The sequence below is a fragment of the Diutina rugosa genome, assembly GCF_008704595.1.
Source record: "Diutina rugosa strain CBS 613 chromosome Unknown scaffold36_size135536, whole genome shotgun sequence".
In the NCBI taxonomy this organism is placed as follows: domain Eukaryota; kingdom Fungi; phylum Ascomycota; class Pichiomycetes; order Serinales; family Debaryomycetaceae; genus Diutina; species Diutina rugosa.
Window position 1 is genome coordinate 53179 of NW_022995205.1, and position 11380 is coordinate 64558.

General features: G+C 47.6%; 8 protein-coding genes across 8 annotated transcripts; 2 read left to right on the forward strand and 6 right to left on the reverse strand. All coding sequences in view use genetic code 12, as the record gives it.

The window, feature by feature from the left end:
* Positions 1-1654: 1654 nt before the first annotated feature.
* On the reverse strand, positions 1655-2986 carry DIURU_005160 (putative oxidoreductase; the record flags this gene model as incomplete). The annotated part of the gene is made up of 1 exon (XM_034158112.1): positions 1655-2986. One exon carries the CDS (start codon positions 2984-2986, stop codon positions 1655-1657), a length of 1332 nt encoding a protein of 443 aa, XP_034010036.1.
* Positions 2987-3475: 489 nt separating this feature from the next.
* Positions 3476-3859, reverse strand: OFR1 (Ofr1p; the record flags this gene model as incomplete). The annotated part of the gene is made up of 1 exon (XM_034158113.1): positions 3476-3859. The coding sequence occupies one exon, from the start codon at positions 3857-3859 to the stop codon at positions 3476-3478; it is 384 nt and encodes a 127-aa protein (XP_034010037.1).
* Positions 3860-3992: 133 nt separating this feature from the next.
* DIURU_005162 (uncharacterized protein) lies at positions 3993-4832 on the reverse strand (the record flags this gene model as incomplete). The annotated part of the gene is made up of 1 exon (XM_034158114.1): positions 3993-4832. The coding sequence occupies one exon, from the start codon at positions 4830-4832 to the stop codon at positions 3993-3995; it is 840 nt and encodes a 279-aa protein (XP_034010038.1).
* Positions 4833-5547: 715 nt separating this feature from the next.
* On the forward strand, positions 5548-5955 carry DIURU_005163 (uncharacterized protein; the record flags this gene model as incomplete). The annotated part of the gene is made up of 1 exon (XM_034158115.1): positions 5548-5955. The coding sequence occupies one exon, from the start codon at positions 5548-5550 to the stop codon at positions 5953-5955; it is 408 nt and encodes a 135-aa protein (XP_034010039.1).
* A 330-nt stretch (positions 5956-6285) lies between these two features.
* DIURU_005164 (decapping nuclease) lies at positions 6286-7440 on the reverse strand (the record flags this gene model as incomplete). The annotated part of the gene is made up of 1 exon (XM_034158116.1): positions 6286-7440. The coding sequence occupies one exon, from the start codon at positions 7438-7440 to the stop codon at positions 6286-6288; it is 1155 nt and encodes a 384-aa protein (XP_034010040.1).
* A 186-nt stretch (positions 7441-7626) lies between these two features.
* Positions 7627-8061, forward strand: MRPL19 (mitochondrial 54S ribosomal protein uL11m; the record flags this gene model as incomplete). Its single annotated transcript, XM_034158117.1, has 1 exon — positions 7627-8061. The coding sequence occupies one exon, from the start codon at positions 7627-7629 to the stop codon at positions 8059-8061; it is 435 nt and encodes a 144-aa protein (XP_034010041.1).
* A 114-nt stretch (positions 8062-8175) lies between these two features.
* Positions 8176-8793, reverse strand: DIURU_005166 (uncharacterized protein; the record flags this gene model as incomplete). Its single annotated transcript, XM_034158118.1, has 1 exon — positions 8176-8793. The coding sequence occupies one exon, from the start codon at positions 8791-8793 to the stop codon at positions 8176-8178; it is 618 nt and encodes a 205-aa protein (XP_034010042.1).
* Positions 8794-10192: 1399 nt separating this feature from the next.
* NEP1 (18S rRNA pseudouridine methyltransferase) lies at positions 10193-11005 on the reverse strand (the record flags this gene model as incomplete). Its single annotated transcript, XM_034158119.1, has 1 exon — positions 10193-11005. The coding sequence occupies one exon, from the start codon at positions 11003-11005 to the stop codon at positions 10193-10195; it is 813 nt and encodes a 270-aa protein (XP_034010043.1).
* Between the last annotated feature and the right edge of the window lie 375 nt (positions 11006-11380).

Genomic DNA, 11380 nt, shown 5'->3' on the forward strand with positions numbered 1-11380 from the left:
TCGAGTGTTTGACATCTCTCGCAAATATGCGTGTACCTGCAGAAATACGAAACGCCAAAATAACTTTTCCAGATGACTCATGACATCATTTTAACAGAGGCCCTGACATCAAAAGTACTCCGACGTCGGAGTTATAGAGATCGGCCTAAAGACCAAATGTAGCATGATCTCATAGAGATCACACCCTTCAAAAATAAACACGGCTCGTAAATCGTCACCAACAGCTATTATACACTATAGCGCTTCAATAAATCAAGTCTACTTTGAAAGAAAGCAATGATGAGGGGAGAGGAAAAAAGATGAGCGGATGGGAAATGCCACTGTATTTGCGAAAAAAGCAAACTGAGGAAAAAATTGCCCCGCTCTCCCGGAGATTACCGTAATCTTATATGCAGGAGGAGCGAATCAATAAAATCCCGCTTGGCCATCCATTTTGGGTAGTGCGACCAACCATGCCAAATATGAAATATGCCATTATGAATATATATATGTAAAAAAAGTAGATCATATGCTGCTTAAAAAATGCTAGTTAAAAAATTCATCAATGGAGGGGTAGAGGCTAAGGTGCGGGTCGTGAGGGATTTGACAACCGCTGCCTTGCCCGATGCAAAATCATGTTATTCGTCAAAAGCTTCTCGTTACAAAAAATTGAGGGTGGGGGCTTTAAAAGCGTCTGTCCAGGTACCACTTGTCGTAGTGTTGAAGCAGGCCTCGTTGGAGCAGCACCGGCTTGGTGGGGACAAGCTTCTTCAGAGTTTGCGGGCCAAACTTCAGGGCGACAAAGTCGGCGGCGATGAGGAACGCCGGGGTCAAGATGAACAACCCCAGGTTGGACATGAATGGTCTCATGATCATTGGGTATGGGGGATGCCGTGGGTGGATGATATGATGCAAACGGAGAAACCCGCCAAAGGACAACTGTGCCGAATGTGTATGTGTTGTTTTTCTGATAACCAACAGGGGGTGTGGCCGTATATATATCGGATGCCAATTTTTTTTTTTTTCGATGGTTAGAGGCGGGTGTGCGCATGCAGGCCATCACCTCAACAATTGCTTCAAACAAAAGCACTCGCGAAGGCCCAAAAGAAACCCGTTGCTAGCAATGATTAAGGGGATACTGCTCTCAGCACTAGTCAGGTGTAGCTCCTCTTCGATTTGTAATCATAACACTACAATATCTCCTATTCCAGTACCCCTATCTGTTGTTTTTTTTTTTTTTTTTATCCGTTCTAATTCCGTCTCGGAGACCGCGCTTAACTTTGTGGCCCCGCAGGAAAATGCCGCCATAGTGCCTGCAGACAGGTACTCCACCACTCCAGATCACGCTTGCGGCCTGCGCCATGTAGTACTGCTAGTGTAGCAGTAGAGGGTACATGATTTGGCCTGTACAGTCAGTGAAACAACTATGAAACCACTAACATGATTTACTAAATAATCAAATTTACTTTTGTTTGAACCTGGTCTCGCTAAAGGTTGTTATGTTTTTCTTTTGTCGGTGATTGCTGTTGGTGACGTCAGCGGGGAGAGAGGGGTGCAAACGGACGCGGGGTGTGATCTAGGGAAATAAAGCTGCCAAAACCTGTTAAGTACTCCTATATATAAAAAAAAGAAAACTAGCGGTGACGTGCTAGAAATATATGTATTGCCCGATACGTCATTTGCGCTTGCGCGGGGTGCCTTTACCCCCCACTGCTTCCACAAGCTCGGCGTCCAGAGGGAATAACGGTAGCGGGTCATCTTTAGTAGTCTTGGATTGAGTGGCTCCCATGTTCAACAGAGCCCGGATCTGGTCGATTTTGTCCATGAGTTCCGCCTCCGAAGCTGGCTTCTGGGCAAGATCAGTCTGGGGTTTCTTTTTCCCGTTTTTGTTAGCGCGGTTTCTTTCGACGGCGGCGGCCTTTTCCAACTCCTCGATATGTTTGGCGGTAAGGTCAAATAGCTTCTTTTGTAGGTTTTCGTTGTCGTATTCGCTGCGCTTCTCGGTGACCACTTTACACTCCTGAATCAATTGTCCCCCTGGTATTTGCCGGAGGAACGGAGCCCAGAGGGCAAACATAAACAGCTGAGCGCCCTGAGACGCCAGTTTAAAGAAGAACCACCAAATCGGGTAGAGCAAAAGGTAGAGGAAAAGCCCCCAGATGGTGCCGACACTGATGAACCGTCGCGTCAGCGCACTGCGCATGATCCCCGGGTTGGCCATGTTGATCCGCACGTTGCACGGAGTCTTATCTTTGCGTTCATAGTTGTCCAATTGCCTCTGAAATTCCTGAGCAAAGAGACCAAGGTAGAGTTTGGAGGTGCCGTATACTTGCCACGGCAGTCGTTTTGGGTAGGGGCGTTTCTGGTACCATAAATCGTCAAGCACTACACTACCAATCAGGTGAGTGGCACAAGTAGCGAGGACAATACGGACATCACGATCAGGCGGTTGTACCCTAAGAGCGGGGGCTAAAAGGGTAAGCAAGTGGTAGTGGCCCACATAATTCACCCCTAATTGACGTTCAATGCCGTTAGCAGTGCTTTGACGGTCACTACCGTAGGGGATACATTCAGCAGCGCAGCACACCACTCCGTCGAGTCTCCGCGGCGGCTGATTGTCTAACCATTTGGTAGCAAACAACCGGACGCTGTGGAGGTCGGCAAGGTCGCATTCTTCGGCGTAAATCATGAAATTGTTCGCTCGCTGGCGGAGATCGTCGATGAACTCTACCGTCCACAGATCCGTTAGCAGCCGCACAAGAAACACGATTTGGGCTCCCTTTACGGCGAGTTCGTAGGCGATTTGGGCCCCCAAACCCAGCGTACCCCCGGTAATGAGGTATACTTTGCCGTTGACGTCGCGGTCAAAAGTATTGGGAGTACCGCCAAAGTACCATTTAGCCGCACCAGCGACGGCTAACGGGGGGCCATACTTCTTGATAAGGTTCCAGCCAGCGGTGTTTTCCGGCCCGTCAAGCACTAGACTCAGAATATAGTCGATGGGCATGACAAGGGGAACAGGGTAAACTTTGAGTAGGCTATACGGTAAGGGTCGCTCGCAGGGTGAAAAATGCGCCACCAGAGGGGCACGCGACGACGCGTCGCAAAGACAGAGGGTAACAGAGTAATCACTCGAATACATTGGGACTTGGTTTCTGATGTATTTGATTTGTTAGACTTCAGAAAAATGAATGTTCAAAGAATTATAACTAAAAGTTTGTGACTTCAAGATCATCTTAAATCGGTATCGCTATTAAGAAGGTCCATACTTTCAAATGACTAGTGGATGAATCATGAAAACATGGTAGGTACTCGAAATATTGAGACCACTCTCATATAATAATGGTAAGTCATTCTACAACTCCCAATGCTGGGCCATTTCTTGGTGATGGCACCTATAGCACTGACAATTGTCGCATTAGTCTCACACTACTCCTGGAATTATCATCAATCACAAGTTTCTGTGTATCACTATATAGCAATTGACCATTGTAGCTTAAATCTTGTACAACGACGCTTCCACGCCGTCCATTTGCTTGGGTAATCTCACGGCGATGCCCACGGGGTTAATCACGACGTTGTCCAAGTCCCAGATGCCTTCCTTAGCATAGATGTCCTGCTTCAAGAAATCAAGCACCGCTTGCTTGTTTTCCGCCACCAAGTGGAAGGTAGAGCCGGCAAACTTCGTCCGGGCCTCGTCCTGGTAGATGGCACCCGCCAGTTTGACGATACCCGAGTTGACGGTAGCGGGGATCGCCGCCACGTGTTGCGGTCTCACTTGGGTGCGGTCGGTGCCGGGTTTATCGTAGACAATCACGTTGAATTCTTGAGCCATTCTGCGAGCGGTGGACAGGAGTAAGCGGTAGGGTCTGATGAACATTCGTCGTCGGCGACAGGTCAGAGCGAGTGCGGGGGTGGTGTAACTGCGGAGCGGCGTCGGAAGTAATGTTCCGGCGTCGGAAGAAAGTTCCGGCAACACCATAATAATTAATTACTGTTTATTTACTATATAATTAACGGGAGGTGCCCAGGGTGGTACCTCGAGTAGAAGCGTCCCTCAACGAGTCTTGCACTTGTTCTCTCGGTGACCGTTTCGGTACGGTAACCGTGATTGGAGCCAATACCTTCACCACGGTATCCCTAACTTTATAGTAGAAGTTAGCCACTGGAGGGAATCTTTGCACAAACAGACCGATCTTAGCGTCGTACATCGACACCACTTGTTTCGTATAGGGGCTCTCATTCCATCTTAATTTGAGGAACACCACCAGAGCCGCAAAACACAATAAGTACGCCAATCCCACTTGCCAACGGCCTGCCACCAAATTGACAAACACGATCGGCATCACCACAATCGGATTCAACAGCGTCATCACCAAAAAGAGTTCGGCGGTGGCCGCCATGATTTGACCCCTGGGCTGGTTCTCTTCAAGCCACGCCCCGACGCGAGAGCTAAGCTGTTGCTGTTGAGGCAAGGTACCAATGAAATCAACAAGGTGACGTTGGAAATAACTGATAATGTGAAATACCAGGAAAATCATATAGGAAAAAAGAGCACCATTAACGGGACCAATAACGAGCGACGCCAAGTAGAACACTGCCGCCAACGTAAAGTACTGGAAATTGGTATTGGCCACAAGCTGTTTGACTCCTCGTTTCAGCTTTTGCTGGACAAGAACGATGAAATAGGTGGTGATCACCATCACGAGGCAGTACCGATAGTAGGCAAGGGCCAGCACCGCCAGCCCGAATATCGACAGCAATTGGTACACGGCATAGAAGAGCACCGAGAGCACGTGCAGAATAAACCACCAGAACTGCTGGGTCCGGGCAAGTGCCGCCACCAGCGCCATGATTTGGATAGAAGTGTGTGAGTGCTGTGCGGGTGGCAATTTTGCAGCCGCACCAACTGTAAAAAATCATTAAAGGATCACTAAGGAAAACCACCCTTAAGCAAGCATTCATACGACTATTATGTGATTTCCGTTCAATTTGAACTTTAGATCAGATCAGTAATTATTTCATGTTCGAAATAGGCTACAGTAAATTGGATAAGGACACATTCATTAAAGTATGTATAACTTAGACAATGACGCACAAGTCGAAGAAGCGGAAGTCCTTTTCGAGCGAGTAGTTGTCCTTAGGAGTTTGGTTGTTGGATTGTTGTTGAGCGGCCATGATTGTCTTGATGGAGAATGGAGAAGTATTGGTGGTATTTATCGTCATTTGGTGGTGAACCCTCGGTTACTCAATTAGTCGATGACAATCAACCTACAGTGGTGTCAAACTCTTTTCAGAAATGGCAATCACCACACCTGCGTAATGTAAGCTGTACAATCACCTCAACATTATCAATGTCAAGGAGACTATCAATGAAATATGGTTATTAATGGGATCAGTTCCAATTATGTCGAGTACCATTTTATCACCAAGTAATGTAAAATCCATTATTCTCATTAAAACAGTTTGAATCAAAAACCAAAGACCCTTAATTGAAATGCATTTCTTCATATTTTTTTACTTTTCTGTCAGGGTCTTTAACGGTACCCTACTGGTGGTGGTGCGCATATGCCTAACAGTCTCTTCCCCATGCCCGGGCTGGCCCAGCGGGCCGCCGTCCCCGGCCGGGCCCGAGCCAAAGTGGCGCTTGAGCCAGGCCACCTGCCGTTGGACTGGGCCAATCTCCAGCGAGAACAGGGCCCCAGGCTCCGCGGAGACCAGCCGTTACCACCTCAATATACGCGAGTCACTAAGGAAGAAGTGAAACAGCACCGTACTAAAGACGACGCCTGGACCATCATCAATAACAAGGTATACAATATTACCCCGTATATCAATTTCCACCCCGGCGGGGCGGACGAGATCATGAAGGGCGCTGGTCGTGACGGCACCACGCTATTCATGAAGTACCACCCGTGGGTGAACGTCGATACGATGTTGAAAAACTGCTGGATCGGGGTGTTGGCCCCTCAATAACGGAATAAGGGTAACAGATAAAGGAAACGGCATGATTACTTATCACTGACGAATGATTGGGCATATTCTATAAAGCCGACAAAAGGCAAAAATTATTGATTGCTTCAGAGTTGGAGTAAATCAGTAGAAATGGTTGTTAATATTAATCAACAAAATTATAGAATTCAACTTTACTCTGGCGATTACAGGGTATATGTTTTTACTTAAATGGATCAGTGACTTCCACAGGTAATCGAAGTCAAGACATTAGCAAACGCTTTATCAACCCATGCAAATGTTGAGTTTCGTATAGATCTGTCGTCGCTGCGTGTATTATCTCTGATTAGTTCATTAATTTCCTTCCTTTAATTGTTGGCGCCAGGCGATGAATTCGGGGGTTAAAAGCTCTCCCGAGCGTAACCGGGCATTGTCGGTATCCATTAGTTCATCCAACATAAACAGACGTGTGCTGGGGTCATAACACAAGCGCCACGCCTTCAGTTCATCGGTGCGGTCCACCTCCTTCAAAATCCATTCTAACGCCGCCCCGTACCATTTTAAGGCGGTCATCAGGTTCACCTGTTTGTTATTCTTTAATAAAATGGGCACTTCGTCCGTAGTATACGTCTCCACCGCCCGCAACATGAAATTTTTATCTCTGAAACCGTACACAATCTTACCAACGCCCATCAAGAAACATTGAGCCCAAGTTCTGAAGAATTTCTTTTCAAAATTACCCACTTGTCGCGGGTTATCGAGGGTTGAAGTGGTTTTAAGCTCGACAAAGTGACTAACAATGTTTCCCAGTTCGGGGACATAATCGTAGACACAGTCGACTTCACCGGCCAATAACATCTTCGTCAGACCAATCCCAGTTTTCACTGCCAGGATATACTGTTCGTAGTTGTTTACAGGTTTCTTCACCCGGTTTTCAATGAGTTTCCGCAGACAATCAGCCCACGGTTTGGGGAGAGTTGCAACAGCCTCAAACTTGTAGCCACTGTACTGGCACCTTCGCACGTAGTCGGCCTGTTGCGGGTCTTGTTGGTTTAGTTGTTGTTCTTCCTGTTGTCGCTTTTTGAGGGCCAATTCATAGTTATCTCTCATGAATAACTGGCCGTCAAACGCGACGATATCGAAGTCAATGGGGTCATTTTGAAACGGCACCATGAGGATCTTGGTCATAAGTCCCCTGAAGGTGATTAAATCAACAGCAGTCTTCTTCCCCGTGGCCTGTTCATAGAGCATCACCGCCTTAAGGAGTGCAGCAAAATCTCCCAAATTCTCCTCTTCGGGGATCTGTTTGAACTGTTTGAAACCAGCACCAAGATCCACATGGTTCACCCAACTATCAGGCAAGTAATAGTAGCTCAAATGGTTATCGATAACCTCCTTTTCGTCGTAGACGTAGTGGCCATCGATGTCGCGGGCAAAGCAGAAGAGCTGTTTCGGCTGCTTCAAACCCAGCACTTTTGCCCGCGAATCAAGCGGTAATCGTTTCACCATAACTCAAAAGTAAAAATAGAAACAAAGACAATTCCAACCAAAATAGGAGGTCTTATAATAGATTTCAGTTATACTCCCCGTCGGGCTTTATCCCGTCTTTTTTCGTTGGCGCGCGACCACCGATGCCTGGGGAGGGCGCCTGAAAAATGTTCACAGTGCTAGAGACGAAGATCTAAACCGCCCCGGATGTCCGCTCACAAAAACGTCCTTGTCAAGTTGGTGGTGGGTGCAGGCAAAGCGGCGCCGGCTCCTCCCGTGGGTCCGGCGTTGGGTTCGAAAGGGGTGAAGGCCATCGACTTTTGCAAGGAGTTTAACGCCAGAACCGCCAATTTGAACCCCGACACGCCCGTGCCCGTGTTGCTTACGATCAAGCCTGACCGGCTGTTTACCTTTGAAATGAAGTCGCCGCCGACGCTGTGGTTATTGATGAAAGCCGCTGGCATCACCAAGGGGTCGGATAAGCCTGGCTCGACCATTGTCGGGGAAGTGCTGTTAAAACACATCTACGAGATCGCCAAGATTAAGAAGACCGATGCTCGCCATAAGGATGTGGATATGAAACTGATCTGCGGCGCCGTGATCTCGGTGGCCAAAGCCGTGGGCATCAACGTCGTCCACTAATTACCACGATCATCTAACGTTTATGTCTATTATCCCCTTGTATATACAAATAATGAGTCCAAACACTGACTACTCCAGTAGTGATTTTGATCTGAAATAGTTTGAATCAGTTAATTATTCCGAAACAGTCAATTTCTCTGTCTCCTCCGCAAGCTTAGTCGTCAGGTCTCCATTCTTCTTTTGAGCGTCTTCTTGAGCCTCTTCCTGAGCTTCTCGGGCCAATTTATCCTGTTCGTATGACTCAGTGCCCGGAGTATAGGTGATCTTAGTGTCTTCGCCGTGGTCTTCAACCTTAATGGTTTCCTCTAAAGCGAAGTTCTGAAGCAACCACGTTTCCACTTCCTCTTGGTTATTAGCCTCGGCTTCGTAAATGGCATCGTGCCCCAACAGATTCTTCGCAAACGGGTCCGCTTTGTAGGTTTCAATGAGCACCTTCACCACCGGCAAATGGCCCGCAAATGCCGCCCAGTGAAGCGCCGTGTTGCCCAGTTCGTTCTGTTGAGACACAAGCTGTTGCGCTTCGTCTTTCAGCACCAAACTGAGTAAGTATTCCACGGTTTCGAGGTGGCCGTTGCCTGCCGCCATGTGGATGGGTGTAGCACCGGTATTGTCGTCTTTAATCGTGAGTAAACTGGCTCCACCGATTTCCTCAAAGATTTCCTTGAGAGTGTCGAGATCGCCCTCCCGGGCATCGTAGTTGACGCAGTCCATCTCCTCCTGGGTGAGCTCCATGGTGGCCGTGATTTGGTTCTATAGTTGGTAGTATGGCTTCGCGATGAGATGATAAGGTGAAGAGTCAGTCACGTGATGAGAATTTGCCATAAGCAAAGTAGACAAATATATACCAGTTAAAGAGGATATTTAGTTAATGAAACATGTAAATATTAATTTGAAGGTCCGAAAGATTAGGTCACCACTAGAATTTTCAATTAATGGAGTCAGATTCTCGAGGATTGGTGTATCTATATGTTCAATGCTGGTGAGAGATCAAGAAGAATAACAAATACAATTACAGAATCTACTCCTAATTTGATTCAAACTTACGTTAACGCTACACGATTTAATTTACGGTGTTGCAGAGCATACTGATCACAATGCTAGTGGTAATGGTGGTGCGATAAAGTTAGCGTAAATATGGCCTACACCTTCAATTAAACTAGTAAAACCATCCGAAATCAGAACGACTAACACATTCAGTCTCCTCTCTACAAACATCAATGCTTCATTAATTCAATTTGGGTTGAGTTGTTTATTACCACGACGCTCCACCTTACTCCACAGACTAAGACAACTCCAGATTATGCTCTGTAAAACTATGATGTACAGAGTTAGACCAATACTTAACCCTCCACATTTAATTTGGTGGTGATTCCACCCATTAATCCTCTCGAATTATCGTCGCCATGGCTCCATTTCCATCCCGATTCACAAATCTCCCTTATGAAGTTCACGACGAAATATTCAAGTTTCTCGACCTCTACTAATTACGGCTGATGTTTGAAGCTTATAGTATCCGTCCTGACTACGAATTGTTCCGGAAACACTCCACCCGCGGTTTAAAGTGGTGGGTGGAGGAAGTGACTTTAGCGACACTTCCAAGGTCACTTTCCCGATGTTGGCGATGTTCCCGCCGGGTAAGATCCATGTGACAGTGCCGGCTATTCTCTGGACGCTTGCCAAACTGTACCGTTAGCTATGAACAGTTGGAGTTGGCGGTCCCCTTATCGATCTTAGAATTATCACTAAGGCAATTGATTTGAAACTATATGGGGTTGTCGTCAACGTCGACGAGATCCTAGTCTCCGTACGCAATTGTCACTTGGTGTCGTCTCCGCCGAGAGTTTGAAACTTGAAATACTTGACTAAGCTTACTCACTTGGAGATTCTCGATTGACGACCGATGCCATCGATGCTTACAGCCTACATATGCCAGCATCATTGAACAAAACTTACATCAGAATTCTGAGAACTGCCACATTGGTAATAGTATGAGGCTCGACTACATCGGCTGTAACTTGAATTGGGTCTGTGGACTCACAGCATTCATTCGTGATGGGCTGTGACACGACGTTATAGGACCTACAAATCCTCATATTCTAATCTCTTTCTATATATAGCTAATTGTACAGTGTTAGTAGATGCCCCACACGTCCTCGCACCCGTGGCAGAACTTCAGACACGCCACCGACGCCAGCAACGGGTAGTCGCTGAGCCCGATCTTCTCGTCGACAAACTCGTCGGCAAAGTTATCCTTCCCTCTGGCCATCGCCCCGACAAACACACAGATGCTCTCGTCGTCGGCCAACGTCAGCACGTAGTCCTGGACCCGTTTCACGGGGGCATCGAACGAAAGGGTCACTTTGCGGCACTTGGTGGGCAAGTGGTCCGAGATGGGGTTTTTAATCACCTTAAGCAACTTCTCCTCACTGTTGACGGAACGGATCAGCAATTTGTGGAGTAATTGCACCATCAACCCCGAGAACCGCTTGAACGTACGCGGGATTCTCACCAGCGGGTTCACCTCGATAAGCACCCCCCGAGCCGTCTGGATGTACACCTGGAGCTTACCGGCTTTGTTAATCGGCAGATCCAAAAGGGTTAAAAGGCACTGGTGGGTGATATCGGGTCTCGCCTCGGCGATGTCTCGGCCCATCTTGCGCAAGAGCCCCTGGTGGTCGTCGCAATTGAGCAAAGCAAACTTGTCCCCGCCGCCAGGGCCGGTGTTCATCTTGTGGGTCTCGAGACACGCCTGGGACAACACGACGATGAGCCGCTGGGTCGTCTTGTCCTTCGACGAGAGCGTCTGCGGTTGCTGGGGCACAAGCAGCGCCAGGACATTCGTGGTATTGTTGGTGGTAGTAGTGGTGGCAGTGACCTCGGCCTTGGGCTTGGTCACCTTCTCCTTCGGTTCCGCCAGCGTCGGCTTGTCGCTCGCGTCGGCCATTATGTCGTGGTGGAGCGATGGGGGAGTTTTTCGCGATGGGCTATCGGAGGCAAGATATGACAGGAAAAGAGGGGAATGAATGATACTGTAATTGATTTTCTTTGAACTGTTAGTACGGGTATTTGTGGTATTTGTGTTGTGGTGTTTCCGATTCGATGGGATCTGATGGCGATGGGGACCATGGGCACATCAAGTAGCATCATTTTGAGGAAATCAGGTGGCAATAAGTATCACATGTGACGATCGCTTTGGATTAGATTGGTAACACCTGTAACATTCAGGTTTAGCTTTCTTCAATCATTGTTAGCTGTTTCTGATCAAGGCTAACTCTCTCAGTACAGGCTGTCACTTGCGATATGAGGCTCATGACAAATC